The sequence below is a fragment of the Muntiacus reevesi genome, chromosome 20, assembly GCF_963930625.1.
Source record: "Muntiacus reevesi chromosome 20, mMunRee1.1, whole genome shotgun sequence".
In the NCBI taxonomy this organism is placed as follows: domain Eukaryota; kingdom Metazoa; phylum Chordata; class Mammalia; order Artiodactyla; family Cervidae; genus Muntiacus; species Muntiacus reevesi.
In genome coordinates this window covers 12,192,299-12,218,710 of record NC_089268.1, presented here as the reverse complement: position 1 = coordinate 12,218,710, position 26,412 = coordinate 12,192,299, and the positions used below count along the sequence as shown (strand labels likewise).

General features: G+C 47.1%; 1 protein-coding gene across 1 annotated transcript in view; it reads right to left on the bottom strand.

Annotated features, from left to right (window-relative positions):
- PNPLA1 (patatin like phospholipase domain containing 1) overlaps positions 1–25,636 on the bottom strand; it is a 51,036-nt gene extending 25,400 nt beyond the window's left edge. Inside the window, exon 1 of the mRNA XM_065913295.1 lies at positions 25,432–25,636. Coding sequence (XP_065769367.1) covers positions 25,432–25,636 — 205 coding nt within the window. The remainder of the gene's footprint in view (positions 1–25,431) is intronic.
- Between the last annotated feature and the right edge of the window lie 776 nt (positions 25,637–26,412).

Here is a 26,412-nt window from a genome sequence, read left to right as displayed (position 1 = left end):
GTCCATCTAGTCAAGGCTATGGTTTTTCCAGTAGTCATGTATGGATGTGAGAGTTGCACTATAAAGAAAGCTGAGCACAGAAGAATTGATGCTTTTAAACTGTGGTGTTGGAGAAGACTCTTGAGAGTCCCTTGGACTGCAAGGAGATCCAACCAGTCCATCCTAAAGGAGATCAGTCCTGAGTGTTCATTGGAAGGACTGATGTTGAAGCTGAAACTCCAATACTTTGACCACCTGATGGGAAGAGCTGAGTCATTGGAAAAAACCCTGATGCTGGGAAAGATTGAGGGCAGGAGGAGAAGGGGACAACAAAGGATGAGATTGTTAGATGGCATCACGGACTCGATGGACATGGGTTTGGGTGGACTCCAGGAGTTGATGACGGACAGGGAGCCTGGTATGCTGTGATTCATGGGGTTGCAAAGAGTTGGACACAACTGAGCGACTGAACTGAACTGGTAGTTGACAGGCTTTACCAAGTGATACCTGGGATGCATGCTTAGTGCCTGCTGCATCGGTGGGCAGGAGGGGGTGCTAATCTTGAGGGAGGGGAATTACAGGGAGGGGTAAACTTTGTTTTGAAGCCATTGCATCATCTTCCTTTTATGGCCCTTGGCCTAGGCCTGAGAGGGAGAAGGCCCTGACATGCGAACACAAGGCTGTGTTGCAGAGGTTCCCAGGAGGGCAAGTGAGATGAACCTTCTCCCTGCTTCTGTGCCCAGGGGCACAACCTGGCCACTTAAGAGCCTACACATGCCAGATGGGGCTCAGAGGTCAGATGTGTTGTCCAGGGGGTGGCAGAGGAAGTTGTGATCCTCCCTGCCCCCCGCCATCTCCAGAATTCCACCAGGGAAGTTAGAGTTGTGCGATGAATAAGAAGCGCTGTCACAGCACTAATGCTATGAGATAGGTAGTTCTGGCCTCATTTTACCGATCAGGAGACTGAGGCTCAGAGAGCTAATATAAGTTGCCCAAGGGCAACCATCTGGTAAGTGAACAAAGTGGGATTTTAACCTAGAGTGTGTGACCCAGGAACTCATGCTCCTTCACTCCATTAAGCTAAAAGCTTTCAGAGCTGGGCCTGTACCTGCTTCTTGCCAATTGCTGCTAATTTCTATCTTGTGCAAACCCGCTGGGAAAATCAGGAGTGGAAACAGATCTGAAAGGGACTGCTAATTTTGACAACAAACATTTAATTGTAAAAACATCCTATGCTGGGACTTCCCCGGTGGCCCAGTAGTTAAGGATCTGCCTGCCAATGCAGGGGACGGGAATTCGATCCCCGGTCCAGGAACTAAGGTTCCACATGCCACAGAGCAACTAAGTCCACGAGTCACAACTCTTGAGTTTGTGTGCGGCACTTACTGAAGTCTGCGTGCCCTGGAGCCGGCACACTGCAGCCAGAGAGCCGCCCCACTTGCAGCAACTAGAGAAAGCCCGTGAGTAGCAGCAAACAGCTCGTGCACCACGATGGAGACCCAGCACAGCCAAAAACAAATAATTTAATTAAATGTTTTTGTTTTTTTTTAAGCAAAACCCAAAATATCCCATACAAAAGAACTTTCTTACAATTAGCGTCATGTAGCAATGGCTACTTGGAAAGCTGTGCAGTCATAAGCTCTCTGCCACGTTAGGTCATGAAGCAGAGGTAGGACAAGTACCTCGGCCAAAGAACTCATCAAAGAGATTCCTGCGTGGATGGTAAGGGCTAAGATTCCTTCCAACTTCTGGGACTTTCATGGCCGCCTGACAGTAAATCTGAGAAGCCATCACAGGGGACATTACTTTCCTATTTACAAACAGAGCATCTGAGGCACAGAAAGGTTAAGTGATTTGTCCAAGGTCGTACACAGCAATCTGGGGACAAACCAAACCTAGGGGTGCTCTACGCCTCTCACATTTTACCATTCACAGATTACTCCTCATTAATCCTGGGAGCAGGTAAGATAAGGAGCTTCCGTATCACTTTACAGATGTGAAAACTGAGGCAGAGAAAAGCAAAAGAATACCGCCTGAGGTCAGACAGCCAGGCAGTGTTTGTTCTGACTCCAGACCCCACCTCCTTTCTCTGGGTGTTGGACTGATCCCAGAGGCTGAGCCAGCCTGGGTTGCCATGGTGACGGCCTTTTCTCTCCAGTTTTCGGAATCACAGCTGCCTGGGTGTAGTAAGGGCTGACCTGATCAACGCAGCATCTTTTTTTTTTTTTTTTTTTTTTTTTTTTTTATTTTTATTTTTTATTTTTTTTTTTTTAAATATTATTTTATTAGTTGGAGGCCAATCACTTCACAACATTTCAGTGGGTTTTGTCATACATTGACATGAATCAGCCATAGAGTTACACGTATTCCCCATCCCGATCCCCCCTCCCACCTCCCTCCCCACCCGACTCCTCAGGGTCCTCCCAGTGCACCAGGCTCGAGCACCTGACTCATGTATCCCACCTGGGCTGGTGGTCCGTTTCACCATAGATAGTATACATGCTGTTCTTTCAAAACATCCCACCCTCACGTTCTCCCCCAGAGTTCAAAAGTCTGTTCTGTACTTCTGTGTCTCTTTTTCTGTTTTGCATATAGGGTTATCGCCACCATCTATCTAAATTCCGTATATATGTGTTAGTATACTGTAATGTTCTTTATCTTTCTGGCTTACTTCACTCTGTATAATGGGCTCCAGTTTCATCCATCTCATTAGAACTGATTCAAATGAATTCTTTTTAACGGCTGAGTAATATTCCATGGTGTATATGTACCACAGCTTCCTTATCCATTCATCTGTTGATGGGCATCTGGGTTGCTTCCATGTCCTGGCTATTATAAACAGTGCTGCGATGAACATTGGGGTGCACGTGTCTCTTTCAGATCTGGATTCCTCTTTAGCCATCACCCCCTTATAGGGGAGGATGCTCCTGGCGAGCTGGGAAGGCCTTGCAATTTTAGCAAGGTTAGCCTTTACCAAGAACCAGTTTGTACAGACTGTTTTCCCTTGGGGGCAGGGAGTGGCGGCAGGCAACCCACCAGTAGGTTATGAGGCAGCTGAGCATTTTGATACCAAGGTGTTGGGTCACTTGAGTTCTCGCCCATAAGACCAATCAGGTTGGAGAGTCAGGTTAGGGTGGGGACTCGCTTTTTGGCAATTCTTAAAGAGCAGCTTGAGGTGGCCTCACAGGGTTGATGGCCTTTCTCACAAGCCTCAGAGTCAGGAGTACCTGGCTCAGCTTGCCCCCCAAGTCCTGGACTCCTAGCAGGAGGTGCTCACTAGGACCGCTGGAAGGAAATTTATTCTCACTGCACGGGAAATACATATTCATTGTGGATAAAAGAATTTTTTTTAATGCAGCTGAGCAAAATGAAAGTAAAATTAATGTCTTGGAATTCCTCCACCCAGAGGTTAACATTTGGTTTGTGTCTTCCTAGACTATTTTATATATTTATTCTTACTTACAAGAATGCTTATATAGAGTCATACTACATACACTATTTTGTAACTTGCTTTTTTTTACCTAATCATGTCTTTCCACATCAGTAAGTACCCATTTATAACCTAATTCACGAGCATAATGGACAGCTATTTGTAAAGATATATCATTATTTATTGAGCAGGTCCCCAAAAGGGGTTGGCTACTTAGTTTCCTTGCTTTTTCTAAACAATTCTGCAATGAATCATCTCTTGCTAAATTCTTTGCCATTCCCTAATTATTGTCGTCAGGATAAATTCCTGTACATGGAAATGCTAGGTCAAAGGCATGCATATTAGTCTTGTAATACTTAAATCATTGCTTTGGTATATTATCCATTTACAGTCAACTCTCAGTTGTATAGGGATAGTGGTGGGTGACAGGGACAAGGCAGTGGCCAATATAACATAGATGTCGCCTACATTCTTACATCTGAAAAATGGTGCCATCTGGAAACTAGAAGGGTAGCCAGGTTGAAAGGGGGCAAGAGATTGTCTGATTGCTCCCACTCGGGTGCCTAGTTTAATATTTTTTCCTACTGCTCACTAGGACTGCATCCCAAAGTGTGCAGAGTTATCTCTGTCTCACCTTGCTTCTTTTCAGATCTCTCTCTCTGCATCTCTTTCTCTCTCTGTCTTCTCAGAGAAAAACACCTAATCTGGTTAAACTAGTCTCTATTGGTAGAAAATCAAGTGTTAAGCATAGCAATTGCTGGGTGCTGCAAGGAGGGATAAATTTAGCTGGCTTCTTTATGCATCTCTGTTCTTTCTAGCACCTTCTCCCATTTAAAGTCCTCCTTCCAAGCTGCAGGCTACTGGGCTCTGAAACATAGTGTCCCACAGGGACCACAGCAAGATAGGATTTAAAAGCAGCTCTGTAGGAAACTCAAGGTGGGCTGCTCCCACCCCCAGCCCACACCTGCCACAACCACTTCTGCTCCTTCCCACCTCCTTTCACACTTTTGTATTTAACCTAATTGTGGGTCTGTCTCCCAAACCGAGAGTCTCTGAGGGCAGGTCTCTGTGGTCCTTCTTTCTCCATGACCTCTCACTGCACTTTGCCCGTGGAAGACCCTTCAGAAACTTTGCTCTAAGTTGGGAACTCCTCATGGAAGAGATGGGCCACACTCACCTACACCCACCAAGCCTCCCACAATACTTGGTGGGTGCTCAGTGTTTGTTCAATACATGAACAAAGGAAAATAAAAAGCCAACAAAGCAAGCAATGGAAATGCTTACAGGAAAGAGTTATTGGACTTAATTACCCAATAAAAATTTGAAGACAAGCTCATCACAGATGGATAGATAACAGAGCCAGTCATATTGATAAGTATGGCCAATTCACCAGGTTTTATGAGTCTATTGTACCAAAAACTTCCGTTGAAAAATAAGTAAGATCCTGGGATTGGGAGCTTTTGAAGAGCATTTGGAAACCACTCCAAGACTTAGTCACTCAGAGACTCTTTTCTGTGACCAGATCCAGTTCTTAAAAAGAGGTTAGGCTTTGGAGCCAGGGAGATTTGGTTCAAATTCCAGCTTTGCCACACACTACCTGGGTCAACTTGGCAAGTCAAATAACTTCTTCCAGCCTCAATTTTGCCACATATAAAATGGGTATAATAATAATTATACCTTACTGGGTTGTTATGAGGGAGATCATTTTTTTTTTTTCTCATTCTTTTTAGGAAGGCAGTTTTTTTTTTTCATTTTTTTTAAAGAGTCTGTACATAGTAAGTGCTCAATACTGGTTATGCTAGTGATTCCCCACGTGACCGAGGACAGTGTTTCTTGATGTCTCTGGCTTTCAGCTTTCTCAGGGAACATGGGACAATGATTCCAACCCACATCTTCATCAAGGTGCACTCAGGCTCACTTACAGGTTCAAGAGAGCAAAGTACAAGCACTATGGAGATGAGAGGATGTACCCCAGTCTCAGAGCATGGTCAGGGGGTGGGTTAGGTGTAATGTAGTTTAGGCACAGTTGGCAGTAGCACTCCTTTCCCTGTCAACTTGGGGGACCCTACAGATTTAGTAGGGGAAAGAGGGTCTTAGTAAAATCACTGAAGAGGAAAGAAAGAATTAGATGCATGTTTATCTTACTTATTTGCTTAAGCGCCTAATGTTTCCCCCTTCATGTGGGCAATGATGGTCTCCACATCATTCATCACTTTGTCCCATAGTGCATGGAACATGGTAGGCACTTAATAAACACAGATGCAGCCATGAATAATGGATATATCAGCAAACCCAGAAATCAAGGGAGGACCCAAAGGCTCAAAGAAACAGCTATTTAAGGTGACCCAGAGTATAAAAACAGAGGACTTCTCTTCCCCTCCTTCACATAGCCTCTTGCTAAGTGTTAAATCCTAGAAAGATGGGCACTTGGCAGCGGACAATTTAAACTGCTAGGGATCCCATTCATAGGGTGCCCGAATTAACTCGGCTGTGCGGGATGAATTTGCGGTGGAGGATGGGACTAGAGGCCCCAGCCTCCCGCGGACTGGTAGCCTAGCAACAACTTCCAGTTCAGCCAATCACCGTGAGGCTCCCTGCAGCTGCGGGAGCGGTGGGCAAGGGTGTGGGGGTGGGGGTTGAAGCAGGGGGCGCAGGAACCCCCCGGGGGAGGCATCGGTGAGCAGACTCACATTCCCAGGAAAGCCATGCAATTCCCCAAGTCCCTGTGTGGAGACCCTGGGAGTCTACTGCTTTTACCTGATCCCTAATTGTAGGCTGAATTATAGGCTGTATTTCCCTGTGGGTTTATCTTGACTGCCCGACTCCACTGTAATAATTATTATTTGTATTATCTTAACAACAGTCGTTTACCCAAGCAGGTTTTCACACTATAATCTCAGTTTATCCTCACAGAGGCTGCGGGGGATGTGGGGGAGACGGGTTTATTCTCCATCCTATTTCTATATCCTGCACTGCAGGGGCACTGATCGAAAAGCAATTGGCCTGAAGCTGCAGAGTCACCACTGGAAGGTCCATGGAGACCCTCTGAGGCAGTGATTTTTCAGTCTAGGAGTCTTTGTTTAAAACGAATATGGGGAGGAAATCCCCAAAAGAGGGGATACATGTGTATGTATGGCTGATTCACTTTGCTGCACAGTAGAAATGAACACAATGTGGTAAAGCAACTATACTCCAATTAAAAATAGATAAGTTAATGAGAAGAAAAAGAAATCTCAATATGTAAAACAACTAAAAACAGGGCTGTCCTGGGTTGAAGGCAAGTGGGGTCTCAGGCCCTGCCCAATCTCCCTAGCCCATCCTGGGAAGGAAGGTCCTGAAAGCACAACCCTGAAATTCCTAAGGACCTATGAGCCTAGGTCAAAAATGCTAAACCAGACTCATTCTCTCATCTTACAGGTAAGAAATCCAGCAGGACAAAGGTTGAGCTCAATACATATGGCTGAATGGCTGAATGGCTGGCTGGCTGGCTGGCTGGCTAAATGGAGAGATGAATAAATAATGGATATATCCTAGGTCACACTGTCTATGTTAGCAGAAACTGGAACTAGAATGTATGAAAAAACTGACATTTTCCTTCTCTGTTCTGAATGCATTATTGGCTTTAGGCAAGAGCAAAACAACTCTGACCTAGTAAGCACTTAAATAAACAACTGCCCCCCCCCCCAAAAAAAAAAACCAATACTTCTTAAGGATAATGACAATTTTCCACACAGACCTTTTTTCTGACCCTAAGGGTTTACCAAAGAATTGGCTCTAAGAAGTTCGAATCATCCTATCCCAGGTTGCCATGGAAACAGCAGTGCCTGCCACTGGTGTATCACGTGGATTCCTGTCAAGTTGCCCGTGGTGCTTTTTCCCGGGCTGGGGTCTCACACAGCCCCTGAGTGCTTCTCGCCGGAAGGCAGGCATGATCTCCCCAAATTTCCACTGAAGGATCTACTGATTACCCTGAGATGGAACAGGCAGAGAGAATGTGTCCCAGCTCTATTCTCTCTGTTTTCTCTGGTGGACCCGGAAGTCTGTTTGGGATTCTGCTCCAAGGTAGAAACAAATAGTGCCCTCCTTCCAGGCTGTGGCCCATCCTACCCTACAGACTCTCCCTGCACTACTGTGGGGACACTGGGATAATGCAAGAGCTGTGAACTAGTCACCCTCCAGTCTTTGTGTGTGTGTGTGTGTGTGTGTGTGTGTGTGTGGTCAGCGGACTTCCAGGTGAACCTCTGCTATAAAGAAAAAAGATCATCTCAAAGCATCTTCTCATTAGAGATTTGCCCAAATTAGGGCGCCACTGCAGAGGAATGTCCATGCCTCCCTCTTTCAAAACCATGATTACTGAAGTTCATTTCTGCTGACTGGCAGTATTCACTGCCCCAGCTGTCCAAGACTTCACTTAGCTTTGTCTGTTACCTACCTACATAGACCACCATTATGTTACGTGATTCTTGACGTTCTCATGAAACCACAGGGCTCGTTCAGTCCTGCTCTGCTGTTTATGGAGGAACCAGAGATCAAATTGCCAACATCCGTTGGATCATAGAAAAAGCAAGGGAATTCCAGAAAAATATCTACTTCTGTTTCATTGACCATGCCAAAGCATTTGACTGTGCGGATCACAAAAAACTGGAAAATTCTTAAAGAGCCGGGAATACCAGACCTCCTTACCTGCCTCCTGAGAAACCTGTATGCAGATCAAGAAGCAACAGTTAGAACTGGACATGGGACAATGGACTGGTTCAAAACTAGGAAAGGAGTACGTCAAGGCTGTTTATTGTCATCCTGCTTATTTAACTAATATACAGAGTGCATCATACAAAATGCTGGGCTGGATGACTCACAATCTGGAATCAAGATTTCCGGGAGAAATATCAACAACCTCAGATATTCAGATGATACCACTCTAATGGCAGAAAGCAAAGAGGAACTAAAGAGCCTCTTGATGAGAGTGACAGAGGAGAGTGAAAAAGCTGACTTAAAACTCAACATTCAAAAAACAAAGATCATGGCAGCAGTCCCATCACTTCATGGCAAATAGATGGGGAAAAAGTGGAAACAGTGACAGATTTTATTTTCGTGGGCTCCAAATTCACTGCAGACTGTGACTGCAGCCACGAAATTAAAAGATGCTTGCTCCTTGGAAGAAAAGCTATGACAAACCTAGACAGTATATTAAAAAGCAGAGACATCTCTTAGCCGACCAACATGTGTATAGTGAAAGCTATGGTTTTTCCAGTAGTCATGTACGGATGTGAGAGTTGAACCATAAAAAAGGCTGAGTGCCGAAGAATTGATGCTTTCGAACTTTGGTGCTGGAGAAGACTCTTGAGAATTCCTTGGACTGCAAGGAGATCAAACCAGTCAATCCCAAAGAAAATCAACCCTGAATATTCATTGGAAGGACTGAAGCTGAAGCTCCAATACTTTGGCCACCTGATGAGAAGGGCTGACTCATTGGAAAAGACCCTGATACTGGGGAAGACTGAGGGCAGGAGGAGAAGGGGATGAGAGAGGATGAGATGGTTGGATGGCATCACCGACTCAATGGACATGAGTTTAAGCAAACTCAGATAGGTAGTGAAGGACAGGGAAGTCTGGTGTGCTGCAGTCCGTAGGGTCACAGAGAGTCAGACATGACGTAGTGACCAAACAACAACTGGTTGCCACTCTTTGATACCTCTTGGTGACACGCCCTGTGCCAGGCTCCAACGCCTCATAGTTTATTTAATCTTCATGACACTCCTTTGAGGTAGGTACTATGGTTATCTCCTCTCTAGATGAGGAAACAGAAGCTCAACCAGTAACTTGGCTAAAGTCACATGCTGGAAAAAACAGCCGAGCTAGTCTTGAGGGCCCCAAAGCCAATGTTCTTTCCAGCACAGCCACTGTCTCCACCAGGGACATGCCCTTCATCTCCAGAGCCTCTGGTTCCCACAGTGAGGCGGGAGGGTCGGGGTGGGGGGATTGTGGTGTGTGGGGGTGGCTGGTTCCACAGAGGCTCTTGGGATCCGCCTTGCTAGGGTTTAGTTTAGGCATAGCTCCTAAGGGCTCAGATATCCCTGGGAGACAGGAAGAACTACAAAACTCAGATCACATCTTCAAACATATGCTCCCCTATTTGCAGACCCAGAGCCCTTTCTCAAACCCGTCTCTTCTCTCATCAGTAAACAGAGTGTATAATCCTGCTCTTCTTCCCGATACACAGACTTCTATTTATTTACTGACGTTTTACTATCTCTGCAGACTTCACCCTAAAGCCCAGCTGAAGATCTGGGCCCCTTCCAGATCACCCCTGCTGTTAGCTCTCTCTCCACTGTTACTGTCTGCACCATTCATCTCAGGCTACCTTGAGTGGCCCATCCTGTCTCTCTGGCTAGCACATTCCTTGAGGGCAGGACCTGTATCAAGAACACCCTCCTCCTCCCGTTATTGCCTAGCCCAGTGCTGAACACTTACTAGGTATTCAAGAGTGAAATGAAAGCACTATCTATTGTTCCCTTATTTCTGTTTTGCTCCTCCTTATATCCCCAGCACTTAATTCAGTACCTGGCACACTCTGGGGACTTAATAAATGTGGAATAAATCAATAGTGAATGGTGAAGGACTCCCCTGGTGGTCCGGTGGATAAGAATCCTTCTGCCAATGCAGGGGACATGGGTTCGGTCCCCGGTCCAGGAAGATTCCACATGCTATGGGGCAACTAAGCCTGTGCTCCACAACTACTGAGCTGGCTTTATAGAATTTGTGTGCTGCAACTACTGAAGCCTGCACCTAAGAGCCCGTGTTCACCAACAAGAGAAGCCCCGGCGGCAATGAGAAATCCTCATACTGCAGCAAGACAGCAGCCCCCGCTCGCTGCAACTAGAGAAAACCGACACAGCAACGAAGACCCAGGGAAGCCATAAATTAATTAACCAATTTTTAAAAATAATGAATGATGAAAAATGAATGGATGATTGAATGAACTGAAGGAGGAGATCAAAGAGTATCTTCTCTATTGGACTGTTGGGACTCTTCCTGACTGGTGGTCAGGAAGGTGGATTTCTTCAGTGACTCAGCTGGACTTGGGGTTTCAAGGGGGCAAACCACAGAGCAATTTGCTCTGTCAAGCCTGGTCCTAACTCTTGCCCCTACATCTGTAGACATCGGAGCCTGAGCTGTGACTGAAGAGGAGATTCTTCTTTAAGTGGTGATCTCAGGAGGATAGAGGTGGGTTACCCTCAGGACTGATGAGTCAATTCCCAATTCAAATGTGAGTCTAACCAGTCTAGGTGTTTGTTTATCATTTGTCTGCCTATTTTTCCCTGTAGAATTGGAAATAGAACTCAAACCAAATTCGATCCCAAAGAGAAGGAAAGAAAACATCGCTATTTTAATACTCTCTAAGTGAGCTGGTCTAAAAATGGATCCACCAAATGTAGTGTAGGATCCTGGATTGGATCCTGGGACAGAAAAAGGACATCAATAGAAAAACTGGTGAAATCTATAGTTGATGGTAATGTATCAACGTTAATGCCTGAGGGTTGGCAAATAAAAGACTGTAATTATATGAGAGGGTAACATTAGGTGAAGGATGGGGGCTTCCCAGGTGGTGCTAGTGGTAAAGAACCCGCCTGCCAATGCGGGAGACACAGAGATGCAGGTTTGATCCCTGGGTTGGGGAAAATCTCTTGGAGGAGGGCATGACAACCCCTCTAGTATTCTTGACTGGAGAATCCCATGGACAGAGGAGCCTGGTGGACTGCAGTCCCTAGGGTTGCAGAGCATCAGACACGACTGAAGCAACTTGACACGCACACCTGGGTGAAGGATATAAGGAACTATCTGTACTATCTTCGCAACTTTTCTAAATATCATTATTTCAAAATAACAAGTTTATTATTATTAAAGTAAAAAAAAAAAAAAACCAAAGGTTGCCCAAGGCAATTAGACCCACAGTGCCTGCCGCCCAGCAGGGGCTCAGTTAACATCTGCCAATATTGAGGGGACTGAATTAATATAGGTCACCTGCATGATTTGCTTTCCAAATAGATGTTTCCACTGCATAACCAACACATTCAGAATTTTGCCCAATTTTCCATTCAACTGTCTTCTACTTTAGTCCAGAGGCTTGTTTGGGGAAAATAATTTTTTGTCTGTTTGGTTGGAGAGATTAAACATGTAAAATACAAATTACTTTCTATTCAGTGAATTGAAAGATACTGATTCCAACATGTTAGGGGGAGTTACAACCACCTCCACCCAGTGATGTCATTTCTGTACATTTTACAAAAAGGTTTCTTTTTTTTTTTTTTTTGCATATATCATGTCATTTGATCTCACTTTCTTAACCAATGTGCAAATGATTGTTTGGCCCATGGAGTTTGGTAAGAGAGCTGGCGTGTTGCTTGCAAAGCAACTGCTGAAATCATTAGAGAAGCTAAAGAAATGTAGGAATGAAGAGAGTTCCACTCTTGGCTCATTGTGGTAGCTAATCTCTCTGAACACCTGTTTCCCACTTTGTAAAATGGGTATAAATATAGGACGGTGAGAAGATAAAAGTAAATGATTCATGCAAAACTTTAGGCATAATACCTGGCACATTCCAAGGGCCTGATAAATAGTATTATTAGTGTGAGTCAGAGCAGAGTTCATGTTACAGAAAACACTGCCGTCTCAGGCAGATAAAGAACTCTGGGGATGATTTTTGATGAGGACATTTTGATTCTGAAAAGTGCACCCACCCAGCATCCAGGGCTGAACTTCAGGTTGTATCTGGACAACAACACACACCATACACTTGCTGGCAAGAGGGAAAAAGAGTGGCTTTCTCTCATGTCTTAAAGAACTTTGGAGAGGCTTCTAGTTTCACTAATGGAGCGCTGAGCTGAAAAGAAAACTCTCCAGCTTCAGTAACAACATTGTCTTCATCATCAATGACCACAACAAAACTGCGGTTGACTTCACAAGGAAGAAAGAAAACAGAAATGAAGAAGGAACTGAAAGCCAGTGCCGGGTGAGAGAAAGCTGTTGCTGTGATTATCGAACCAGAAACTGGCAGCGTCAGGGGCCTTGGTTCTGGGCTGTGTGAGGGCCAGTTGAACCGAGACCCTGCTTAAAGCCAGGGCCATCCAACGGCTGCTGGGCCAATGAAACGTGGCAATGGCTTGCCTCTGTGTAGGGCTCTGAGTGAAACAACACAAAATCTCCCGTAAACATGCAAAGCCCCCAAGCCGGCATTACCTGTGGTTTAGAGCTTGAACTGACACAACCTACAGGGTAATCACCATAAACATTGGTCCTGAGTTGCTGATCACCCCGGGGGCCTGGCCAGGGCCGAGGCAAACCAGCTCAGACAGTCCTTGCACTGCCCAGGCCACACAGAATTCCCATAGAAAAACCAAGTCCTTGTGCAGATGAGTTCACAATTAAAGTATCAAAAAATATTAACCAGACCAGGTTGGAGTCCAGTTCTCTGTTTTAATAAATTTAACAACATTTCTAGGGTGTTCTTGTAGTTAAGTTGGAAAACTGCCGCATGACCCGTGCTTCTCCATTTCAAGATCATTTTCTTTTCCCTTGTTCACCCATTCATTCGACATTCATTCATCAAAGACTTATTTTGTGATGAATATTTGCCCAGCACATTCAGGATATCTTTTGTCTCTCATCATAACTTCCTAGGGATGTGTTCCCACCGCCAAGTTCCAGACGGGAAAACTAAGGAGGGGGCAGGTCGCTGGTGGACCGAGGCCCAGCCCAGCCTAGCTGCTCCTTCCTGGGAGCTGCGTTCTCCATCAGTCCTGCCGAGTCTTGTCCCTTGACTGAGCCACAGACAGGCATGTGGGTGACTGAGGAAAGAAGTCACCAGAGCCGAGTTTCTCACAGAGGCACTGGTGTCCTCCCAGCACCCACCCCTGAGGCCCCAGCGGGTCCGCTAACAGGACTACCCCTGAGTCACCTGCCAATGGCAATAGCTTCAGCCGCCCGTGGCTCCAGGGCCTCAGGAGGGGTGGCAGGGGGCTGCCCGAGGCAGCAGCGACCAGGCATGGGAGGCAGACCCAAACACCCGGCTCCACTGCAAGAGTCATGCCAGGTGCTGCCGTACCCACGTGTGTGGGGTGCGGCCCCAACTGCTCCCCTGGGCCTCCCCGGGGCTTTGCAGAGTCCTTTTGGAACCCATTCCCTGTCCGGAAGGACAGCTTGCCTTCCTTCCTGACAATGCAAGCCCGTCTGTTGCACCTGCAAATCTCACAGCCTGGAAGACTCTTCTCTCAGAGCACACAGTTCTCCGCCCTTCCTTCCGCCTCCGAGAGGCCTCCCCGCCCAGCCCACCTGAGACCTCGCCCTCTGATCACTCTCCACACCCTTCGCCGCTTTATTTTCTCCTTTGAGCATGCCTGTTGATGCTTTTCTGTATGTTGAGTTATTTATGGCTTGATTTCACCGAGAGAGAGTGCCAGCTTCATGAAGGCAGAGAGCTGTTTTGTTTGAGGCTGGGTCCCTAGGCCTTAGAATGAGCAACAGGACAAATGGCCTGTCTTATCCTTCAGCCAGAAACTGGTCCTCAACATTTTTGTCTGCACATTAAGTAGGTTAGACTCAAACAATGACTTTCAAACTAAAAAAAAAAAAAATCACTGGTGTTCAGGGGAGCCACAGGAAAAAAAAATCACTGGAATACTTTCTTTAAATGAAATTTTCTGAAGAATGGAAACTAGCAGGGTTGTACTCATTGCAGCTGGGGGAAGGCCATAGGGCTCCAGTGTGCATCCTCTCCTGCTCTTTTCTGCCTAGCCCCACCTCGCCCCCCCCCCCCCCCCCCCCCAGAATCCTGGGGTTCCTTAGAACAGTTTGGAAATCACTAGTCTGAGTGAGGTCCACCTTCAATCAGTCACTTCCACTTCCAAAGGATAAATACAATCATCCATAAAGTTGAGGAGCTGGAGTCGCTGACCTTCCTTCTATGGCATTCTAGCATTATAAGTCATATTAGGTAAACCCCAAAGTAGAAATTGCAGACACATTCAGTGTCATGCCTGCCAAAGGCTGGCAATTGTCAGGAGTCTATCAAGCAGTACTTGTTGGACCAGTAGTTTGTGTGAGCCACGGGACCAATTAGATCTCAGATTGCTCAACCAATCTAGTTGATGGGATGAGACACAATGTCTGAAAAAATTAAGAAAGGATACCATCAAGTAGACAGATTCTATGGGTGAACTTGAGATCCCGGAAAGAGATCCAGTGGGGTAAAATGGGAGGGTGTGTTGGGAAGAGGTGTTTTCTCTGGAGAGGAAAACCGAAGGTCTAGGCAGGGGACACGGAAGGACTGGGGGGCACTCACATGCCAGCTGCCACGAGGGAAGCTTGCTGATGGCTCAGTGCTGAGTCCCTTCTCAGCCAACACACTGGACTTGACCTGGGGTTTATGAAATCCAGATCTTGGTCCCAGGAAGGGGAGACTTTTTCCATCATTGTCATCATATATCTCATATATCAAATTATAACTACCGTGACAATGACTGCTAGTTGTCCCCAGTATCCATTCTCCCCTTTTTCCTTAGTAGTCGAGCCTCTGATTTTTAGCTGGACACACGGCATTCCAGAATAGAGTCTACATTTCCCAGGCTCCCTTGCAGCCAGGTGTGGTCATGAAAATGAGTTCTGATCCATTGGATGTGAGGTGACCTGATGTGTGTCATCTTCAAGGCCTGCCCTCAGAGGGAAGAGGTGTGCCCCCCTTTCCCCTCTGCAACTAGCTGGAATGCACAGGTGGCGAGGAGCCCTCTTGGACTGTGAGCAACACAGTGGAAGGAACCAGGGTCCTAACCTGGAGCCACCACACCAGCCTTGGGGGGGCTAGGGTGCAAAGACCATAAGAGCGAGCAATGCTCTTGTATTTTGTTGAAGCTCTGCTAGCCCAACCAGTGCAACTGCAGTGTCAATCCGAGTTTGCAAAGCTCATTCCCAGCGATCACTGCTGATCCCGGAGCCAGCTGTGGGGAGGGCTCGGCAGGCATATTTCCTCCCACTGCTCGGTAGCTGAGCTGAGTCTCAGGGTGGCCTGGCCAAGGTCACTTGCTGCTGAGTGGACTGCTGGGACCAGAGGAAACGGAAGGTGGACAGAGTTTGGACTTTGGGTTCAGACTAGCTTTAGTTTGAAGCCCACCTCCCTGCTTCCTAAACCCTGTTCTGAAAAACCATGTGAAAATAAGGTGAATGGCAAACTAGACTCACACTGTGACTGTAGACGCTTTTGTTCTCAGAATCCAGAGAGCCTGCTTCCTAGACAAGTGCTCTTTCCCACGAGGATTCCCATCTCTGAGACAAGAACCAAGGGACCAATGGGAATGAGGAGACTCTCAGAGGGGTGATGTCTGCGGTGGGCCTTGAAGGATGGGGAGACGGGACCCAGGGAGAAAAGAAAGGGGCCAGCACTCCTGGGAGAGGGAACAGCTTAAGCAAAGGCCCAGAGACAGGACACATCTCGAGACGGCTATGCACACAAAGAGGAGAACTCTCAATTCCAACCCTCATCCTCAGCTCCCTCCTTTTAATATTTTACTTAGTGGTTTGGATGTTTAGTGGGTTGTCACTGTGAGAATGCAGTGGAAGAGATCTTGGAAAATAATATTACTTTTAGAGGACAAAACAAAGTCACCTGATGAGCTCAGCTAAAAGGCAGCTAAAGTCCCCTGCCCCTGTCCCCCACCCAGCAAGGGAACAGCCTCTGAGGCTGGTACCCACCCAGCCCCATTCTGTGCCAGGAGACCAACCAGCCTCACTCCCCCGGGCTTCTCAGACTCACTGTCCTTATCTGGAGAGATACTTGTTGTGAAATGTTCCCGCAGAAAACAAAGCCTAGGGAGGCTACATACAAATTCTATGCAGATTCAAAATTGTTTCAAAATGATGTTAAAAGAAACAGAACAAAGCAGAGTGGGGAATATGCAGATGAAACCCGATCAGTAATATTGATAATTGTTGAAGTTAGATGATGGATGGGTTTTTGAGGGTGCATTATATTATTCTCTCCAAGACACTTGAAAATTTTCCACTTAAAAAAGTTATTTAAGAGCTTCTCTGGTGGCTCAGTGGTAAAGAATCTGCCTGCCAATGCAGGAGACACGGATTTGATCCCTGGGCAGGGAGGATCTCACATGCAACCGAGCAACTAAGCCTGTGCGTCCCAACAACTGAGCCTGTGCTCTAGAGTTTGGGAGCCACAACTACTGAACCCATTGCTGCAACTAGTAAACTCCGAGCTTTAGAAGTTGAGGAGCTAGTTTAGTTGGTTGAGTAGTAGTTTAGTTCTCTGTGCTACACAACAAGAGGAACCAATGCAATGAGAAGCCCACACACCACAACTAGAGAGTAGCCCCCACTCACCACAACTCGAGAAAAGCCCAGGCAGCAACGAAGACCCAGCACAGCCAAGAATAAATAAATATATATTTTTAAAGTTATTTAAGGACTTCCCTGGCAGTTCAGTGGTTAAGACTCCACACTCCCAATGCAAGGGACATGGGTTTGATCCCTGGTTGGGGAACTAACCACATGACAAGCAAAGTGGCCAAAAAAGAAAGTAATTTGAAAGTTTAAGAAATGTACATGAATGTTCATAATGATATCATTTATAATAGCTCAAACTAAAAACAACCCAAACATTCCCTGACAAATGGATTTTAAAAATGTGTTATACCCACATAAGGAAATACTATTCAACAATAAAAAGGAGTGAAGTACTGACGTGCTATAATGGATGAGTTTAGAAAACACTCTGCTAAGTGAAAGAAGCCAGACACAAAAGGACAAATATTGTATTGTATAGACTCCATTTATATTAAATGTCCAGAATAGGCAAATCTATAGAGACCAAAGTAGTTTAGTGGCTGCCAGGCAATTGAATGGAGGAATTGAGAGGTAACAGCTAAGAGGTTTGGGGTTTTTTTGACAGATAATTAAAATGTTGTATGATTGATTATGATGTTGGATATACAACTTTGCAAATATACGAAAAGCCATAGAAAAAGAAAAACATCCAGTAGGGGCTCTGAGCCATGGGTTTTCATAGGCTTCGATGTGAACGTGGGCAAAGGGTAAGGTATGGACCAGCCCCTGAAACAAGGTCTGTCTTCCTTATTTATGGCTCAGCCAGAGGAATTCACAGAATCAAGTCCAGTCTGAAGCCTCTGGAGTAACACCATTTTTCTCTATTCTGGAAAAATCCATGCCCCATTAATAAATATGGAATTTTATTAGTCCTCAAATGCCTGACCCATTTCCACTGCCCGGTTGTACAATCCTAGACTCTCAAGGGGTAGTACATCTTAGTTTTGCCAAGTGCACTGGGGCTTAACTGAGGCTGCACACCAGGATCACCTGGGAGTTGAATAAACACTGCTGTCGGCTTCCGCCCCAAGAGATCCTCATTTAATTAGTGTGGGGGAGAAGCCTGGGCAGTGGATGTTTTAAAAGCTCCCAGGTGATTCAAATGTGCAAGATTGAGAATCATTGACTAAGTGAAGAATTTTTTAATAACTAGGAAAAAATATCAAATGTGTAGCATGGAGTATGGTGAGTATTCGGTCATGAAACTTCTCTTTTAGATTTGTGTTCACAGTGGGTCACAATATGAAAAGTACTTCTTACTGTAACTTTCAGCCTGGGAGTTTGGAGACCTCAGGTTGACGGGTCCTGTCAGTCACCGAGCTAAATGAAGGGGACCCACCAGTGGCATTCAGGTGCCCCCCAGCTGCTGCATGGGCCTCTCCAAGGACAGATGCTCCCCTGCTTCCAAATAGCCCTATCCCACCTTGGGCAACTCTTGCTGAGTCAAAAGCTGCCTTTCTGAAACTCTCATATCAAACCCTGACACCAGAGGACTGAAGTCTTCACCACCCCCTGAAGGCACTATGTGTCCCAATCACGTGACTTTGCCCTGTTGTCAAGCAGAGTTCGGCTAGAAGCTGAGGTTCCTGACTAACCTGTCTCTACATGTCAGGTTTCTACTCATCTCTCAAGCCCCTGGACTTCCCCGGTGGTTCAGACGGTAAAGCGTCTGCCTACAATGCAGGAGACCTGGGTTCAATCCCTGGGTCAGGAAGATCTCCTGGAGAAGGAAATGGCAACCCTCTCCAGTATTCTTGCCTGAAAAATTCCATGGACGGAGGAGCCTGGTAGGCTACAGTCCATGGGGTTGAAAAGAGTCAGACACGACTGAGTGACTTCACTTTACTTTTCAAGCATTATCTCGAATGCCCCTTCCATGAGGTCTCCCACTATGGGATCTGTTTGCTCTCTCCCTCTGCACTCTTCTGCCTTTTAATTTTCTAATGTATGGTTGGAACTTATTGTACTATAACTAGTTGGTTATTGCCTTTGAGTTTGAGTAAACCATAAGCTCCTTGAGGGCATGGGTGGAGCTTCATCTTGTGTTATATCTCTGTATCTTCTGCAGGGCCCAGTATATGCTCCATACACAATCATTGAATGAATGAATGAATAATCGGCTTGCCATGAAGGTTTTATAGTGAGGGAAGTACCAAGTAGCAGCTTAAGTGGGGATGGGATTTTAAGTTCACCAAATCCTCATTCTTTGATAAGAAAAAAAATGCATAAGTTTGGCATTTGAGCTAGTGCTTGAAAGTTAAAGGGAGAAACAGGTCAAGGAGCAGTTTCTAGCCTCAGGTTGGAAATCCTGAATCCCCGCCATTGGTTGTCAGGGAAACCATCTCTCCTCAGATGGGTAAAAGAATGAACATTCATTCTCTAATGCAATTCTAATGAAAACCAGGCTCTTGTGTTAAATGTTTGGCAAACATTTTCAGGTGCCCCCAAATTGCCCCTAATGCAGAACTAGGCACATGTCAGCAGAAGATGGACCCACTGCTGCTTCTGCTTCCAATGAACAGAACACAATCTTAGGACAGAAAAGCCCAGGCTGGGAACAAGGGGACGGGGCATGGCCTGGAGGAGAGAGGTTGGGGGGCGTGTGTTGAAGGAGTCTTTAAAAGAGACAAGCCTGTTATTTGTATGCATTAGTTTAGTATAGTACGATTTACTATAGTACTGCATAGGACGATTAGTTACACATAAAGTATAAGATAATCTACCAAGGAACTTTTAGAACTATTTGAGGATTTTCATGAGGTTGCCCAAGACAATATCAACAAACAAAAGCCATCAATATTACTTTTATATCAGCAATAATCAAATAGATTAGAAAACACCGTAGAAAAAAAGATGGTGTTTCCTATAGCAACAAAAGCTATTAAATCTCATAAAAGACCCAAAAAATCTTTACTGAAGGACAAAAAAAGGTCAGAAGAGACAGAGAGATGGGTAGGCTATTAATATATTATAAATGAGAAGCTATAATTTCAACCAAAATCCTAATAGAGCTCTTTCACATGGGGGAAAAGGGGGTCAAGAATAAGAGTCAAGGGACTTCCTTGGTGGTACAGTGGATAAGAATCTGTCTGCCAATGCAGGGGACACGGTTTTGATCCCTGGTCTAGGAAGATTCCATGTGCCACAGAGCAACTAAGCCCATGTGCCACAGTTCCTGAGCCCAAGCATTCACCTACTGAAGCCCGGACGCCTAGAGCCCACGCTCCACAACAAGAGACGCCGCTGCAATGAGAAGTCTGCAGACCGCAACTAGAGAGGAGCCCCTGCTCACCGCAACTAGAGGGAAAGCAAAGACCTAGTGCAACAACAACAACAAAAAAATCAGACAAAAAGAGTAAGAGAGCCAATATTTGAAGAAGAAATCAAAAAAAAGAGGAGAGGGCTGCCATATGTGCTGTACCCTTATCATAAAACCATCATGATCAAAATACTGTGATATAGTGCAGAAATAGACAAGATTCACCAGTAGAAGAGAAGGGAGACTCCAGGGATTCCAGGAACTTGAATAAGCCAGAGGCAGCATCTCAAACAAGCGTGGAAAGTGTTGCCTGTAAATAGTGTGGGGTATAAACTTACCTCAATCAAAATCTTCTATTTCTACCTCAAAAGAGCTACAAAATAAATTTCAGATGGATGAACTTAAATATGAAAGAGCAAAATTTCCAAACTCTTGAAAGAAAATACAGAAGTAATCATTATAACAAAGTAAAGATATTAAAAAACACAAATTGTAGGCGGAAAGGTTTGATATCCCTGACTGCATCAAAATTGGGATTTTCTAAGCAACAAAAGACATTGTCCGATAAAAAGGCAAGCTATGGAATGAGATAAGATAGCTACAATGTCCATAACTGACAAATGATTCATGTATATAAAGAACACCTACAAGTTGAAGAGAAAAAGATGAGCAGGAAAGGGTCATGAGTAGGTAAGTTACAGAAGAGGAAACACAAGTGGGGACTTCCCTGGTAGTCCAGTGGCTAAGATTCTATGCTCCCAATGCAGGGTCCTGGGTTCGATCCGTGGTCAGTGAACTAGATCCCACATGTCACAACTGAAGATCTCCTGTGAACTAAGACTCAACACAGCCAAGTAAAATGGTTTTTTTTTTTTTAGAGAAAACACAAGTGGTTGATAAATACACAGAGACACTTAACAGCACTAGTAATCAGGGTGTGCAGATTAAATAAGCAAAATAAAATGAGATATAACTTCACATTCATCAGATTGATTTAAAACTCTTCAGTCTTGGGAGTTCCCTGGTGGCCTACTGGTTAGGATTCTACACTTTCACTGCGATGGCCCAGGTTTAATCCCTAATCAGGGAACTGAGATCCTGCAAGCCACCTGGTGTAGCCAAAAAAACAAAAAACTCTACAGTTTGATAGTCCCAAGGGTTGATGATGCCATTGTGGGGATATCAGGAACTGCTAGTGGTTAAATTGTTACAACCACTTTGGCCAGTTATTTAGCCAAGTCTGGTAAATTTCATGTGCTATGTATCCTTGGGAAACATTCCATGTGGACCTGACAGACCCAAACAAGGATGCTCACTGCAGTGTTGTTTATAACAACAAAAACTTGGCCATGTCCATCAACAGAATGGCTAAATGAACCATGATACAGTTCTAATGGAATAGATACGGAAAGAGGTGAAGAGGATTAAAGAAAATCAGGAGACTTGAATCCTGGTTCTTGCTCTGCTTCTAACTGATGACAGGATGGGGCAAGTCATGTATCCCTCTTCACTGAGTGCTCTCCCCAGACTTTCTCATGGCTCACTCCCTCCCCTCCTTCAGGTCTATGTGCAAATTCCACCTACTCAGAGAGGCTTCCCGGACCCTGGTGTCCATACAACCAGTATCCACGCCCCCTGACACTGCTTTGTCAAGAAGCAGAGTGGTGGGATTTCCCTAGTGGTTCAGTGACTAAAACTCTGAGCTCCCAATGCGGGGGGGCCCAGGTTCGATTCCTGGTCAGGGAGCTAGATCCCACAACGAAATATCCCTCATGCCGCAAGGAAGATCCTGAGTGCCACAACTAAGACCTGGTGCAGTCAAGTGAATAGATATTTATTTTAAAAAAAGAAGAAGGAGGAGAGGAAGCAGCAGCACAGTGACTTAATGGTCAGGCCAGGTTAAAACACCAGCTTTACCAACTGCTGTTTGCATGACCTTAGGCAAGTGATTTAAGCTTGCTGTGACTCAGTTTCCTGCTCTGTAAAATGGAGATAATAGTAGTTTTCACCTCAGAGGGTTGCTGTGAGGACTGAATGAGTTAATATGCCAAAGAGAACAGTGCCTTATATGGGGGAGGGCTGGTTAGCCGTAAACTGCATGGCAGTTAAAGTGAGTGAAGTACACTTGAGTCACGTGGCTCAATCTCATAAACATGCTGCTGAATGAAAAGAGCACACCCCTCGCCCTTCCGTGAACTTCCCTCCCAATCACAGGCGCGTGGCCGGCGCGCAGACCAGCCCCTGGTCACACCGCCGTCAGGCGTCCTTCTCATGGGTCTGAGTCCCTGTCCGCCGGCATCCACATCCCTCACAGCCTGGCCAAGTCAGTTTTCAGTTCAGTTCAGTTCAGTTCAGTTCAGTCGTGTCCGACTCTGCGACCCCGTGAACTGCAGCACGCCAGACCTCCCTGTCCATCACCAACTCCCAGAGTTTACCCAAACTCATGTCCATTGAGTCGGTGATGCCATCCAACCATCTGGGCAGTGTTTAATGATTGAACAGGATTAATTCTGAAAGTCCTCAAAGGCCCAAAGACACAGACATCACTGACCCTTTTGGCTGGTGCATTTTAAGAAGTTGAACTAAATACATGAGGAGGTGGGGGCAATGCAGCAGGTGAGTGACCCAAGTACCTGGAAAGAGAGAGAAATCCCAGAAACGGGGGTGTCTCCAATGGGAGGGAGTCTGTGACTCCAAGACTGGGGAGTAGGGGACCCTCACCCCAGTCCCTTTCTGAAGGCCTGTCCTAGGGTCCGATGGGTGACTGAAGGATGAACTGCTACCTTCACAGAGGACTTGACATTAAAAAAAAGATCTAGAAGGATCCAAGCAGGAGGGGAAGTGGGATTGGGTACAAAGTGGGGAGGTGAGTGAAGGCTTTCTTTTTTTAATACTCTAAATACTTTTGCATTGTTTGAATTGAGAAAGAAGTGATTACTTGTGAATTATGGGGAAAAAAATGTATCTTGCACGGAAGAGGTATTCAGGGAATGGGTATTACAATTATTCTTTAAAACAGAGAGAAAGATCTCACCCAGCACAGATCCGCAGGCAGGAGGGGGCCCTGCTCGCTCCCCTCCTCACTCCGCGGCGGGCTCTTCCTCCCTGGCCCCTCCTCCAACGTGGACCCTAAAGCCGACGGCCTCACTGCTCTTACCGCCTGCTGCCTGCCCTGTTCATCGCTCACTTCAGATAACAGCCTCCTACTGCTATCCCTGTTTCTTTTTTCTTTCCCCCCTTTTAAAATTGTTCTTTCAACTTTATTTTTTTATATTCATTTATTTTCAATTATCAACTTTATTATTTTTTATATTTATTTATTTTTAATAGACCGATGATTGCTTTACAATATTGGTTTGTTTTCTGTCATATATCAACATGAATTAACCATCAGTGTACATACACCCCCTCCCTCTTGAATCTCCCTCCTTTCTCCCACCCACTCCCACCCCTCTCGGTTGTTACAGAGCCCCAGTTTGAGTTCCCTAAGTCAGAGTCCCTTGGACTGCAAGGAGATCCAACCAGTCCATCCTAAAGGAGATCAGTCCTGGGTGTTCATTGGAAGGACTGATGCTGAAGCTGAAACTCCAATACTTTGGCCACCTGATGGGAAGAGCTGACTCATTGAAAAAGACCCTGATGCTGGGAAAGATTGAAGGTGAGAGGAAAAGGGGAAGACAGAGGAAGAGATGGTTGGGTGGCATCACCGACTCAATGGAGGTGAGTTTGGGTAAACTCCGGAAGTTGGTGATGGACAGGGAGGCCTGGCATGCTGTGGTTCATGGGGTCTTGAAGTCGGACACGACTGAGCGACTGAAATGAACTAAGTCATACTGCAAATTCCCGCCGACTGTCTGTTTACACGCGTTAGTATATGCGCTCCACACTACTCTCCCCCTTCATTTCACCCCCTCCCTCCCCTCCCCCAGCGTTGCTCTCCTTGTTTCTGCCCTGACCCTCTGTCTCATTCCCCAAAGCCAGGCAGTTGACGCATACCAACCAATTCACTCACTCACGCCATTAACCCTCTAACGTGACCTGAGGATGAGACGCGAGCAGAATCTCAGTGGGACAGAGGTAAAAACTGTGGCACAGAGCGTCCAGCCAAGTGCCCCCGGCCCACACCATGAAGCGCCCGCGCGGGGATCCCACCCCTGGGGGACTGGGCTCCAGCCCCTCGCTCTCAGCCACCTGTCCCCTCTGCCTCCCTCCTTCCTCCCCACTCCCCAGGAGCGGGTTCTGCCTGCTACAAGGGCCACGTGACCTGGCCCCTGCCTGCCCCTGCAGCCTCACCCCCACCCGGCTCCTCCTCACTCCCCAACGCCACGGGCTCCCCAGCTGGTCCTGCACCCGGAACAGCCTGTTCTTCCTAGTCATCAAACGGCTTGCTCTTGTTTCACTCGGATTTCTGCTCGAATGTCACCTCCTCCAAAAGGGCCTCCCTGACCACCCTTTCTCAAACAGTCCCCACTTTATTCTCTGACCCTTTCCTGCTGTGATTTTATTCATAGTTCTCATCACTTCCTGATCTGACGTTATGAGACTACTTGTTCGCAGGCTTATCCTGTGTCTCCACTGTCTCTAGAATTTCTGTTCCGTGAGGGCAGGGACTTTGTCCCCAGTGCCCGGAACACAGGCTCGCGCAGAATGTTAGCGCAGCAAATGAATGAATGCTCCGCCTCCCCGCTCCTGTCGCCCAGGCAGCCCACGTGGACATCAGTCTGCTCTGGGACGGGGTCTGGGCCTCCCGTGCGGGCTGCTCGGAACAGTCCACTCCCCTTCCACGGGATGGCGCTCCTGCCTCTCCCTGTGTCGCCCCATCCTTCCCCCGGCCTCCTGGACAAGTTGGGCAGAAGGCAAAGTGAGGCCTCCCATATTCCTTCCCAGTTTCCCTGCGCCGACCCCTCTGTCCATCCCTCCAAGCCCGGGGCTTTCACTTCCAGTCACTTGGAAGCTGGTCTGACGAATCCACCCCCACCAGGATGATGACGATGTCAATTTGTCCTTCCCAAGGACATTTTAATGAGGCCAGGCTGGAGCAGCTCTTCACCCAGCGTATGCCTGTGTCATGGTGTAACTCCCAAGACAGGATGTTTCAGAGAGATACCACTTTTCCCTCTCCCAGACCCTGTGAGACAGTGTCACAGGTCAAGGTGTTGAGGGAGACGGAGAGAGAGTTCCAAGCTCAGCCAGGGGGTCAGAGACTGGGGCCCGGCAAACCCTGACCGCAAATACTATCCCACTCAACCTACATCTTCCCTTCCCACCACCCAGAAGACCTGGCTTTGCTCTCCAAAGCATCCCCAAGCCACCCTCAGGCTCTGCTTTGTGGAAACCCTCCAGAGGCTCCCCAGGGAACCCAGAACAAAAGCCTTACCCATTTCGATCCCACAGATCACCAAGGCTGCCACCACCGCACCTGCTGACGTCCCAGCAAAGCGATGGGCTGTTTCCAGCATCCGGGGGGCCAGGTCCCGAAGGGCGTCCACCGCCCCGGCCTGGTAGAAGGAGAGGAACCCGCTGCCCGAGAAGGAGATGGAATGAGGGGTGTCCGGGTCCCCCTTAAACACCTGTTCTTCCATCTCCTCAACCTGGGGCCTCCCGGGGAAGGGAGGAACCTCTCAGCGCCGATGTGCCTGAATGCCAGCCACCCTCCTGTCGAAACTCGCAGCCAAGCTTCCCTGCCAGCCCGGAGCCTGGAATGTGGCTGTTGCTCCCCGGGCAGCTGGGACACCCACGGGTGGCTCAGGCAGCAGCTGCCTGGGCCTGTTGAGCTCGGCCAGGAGGCAGCCCCAAAGCCTGGTAAAGGCCCCCGGCGGGCAGCGTCCTGGCCCTGCAAGCGCCCTCCTCTGCACTTGTCTGGGACCCCTTGGATCGCAGGTGGCTGCCACGCAGGGCTGGGCCCAGGAAGAGGTGCTGCTCAGCCCTGAGTCCCGAAGGGTTCACTCATCGGGTTGCAAAACCTCCGAGGATGGGTATGGGGTGGCACCTCCCTCCCCCGCACGCCGCAGCTGGAAAGGACGGAAACGCTGGCCTCCCTCCAGGAGAGGGTATTCCTTTCCCACAGTGACAGGGCTGCCAAGTTGGCTCTGGTTTCTGAGGGAGACTCGGCTCACAGCACCCATGCCCCCACCATGACGCCCCTCCCTGGGATCCTGCTCCAGGCTCCGGGTGGCATGTGTGAGGTATGACACAATTATTTTTATTTGTTCTTGCTTAAGTGCCCCTTTGCTTACTCATCTGTTTATTCACATGTTAGGACTGGCCACCGGCAAAATTGTAAAGGAAAAGAGTTTGGGCTCCAGGGCCCCCACCCACCGCCTCTCCAGCTCTCGCCTTCTCTCCTCCGCCCTTCGCC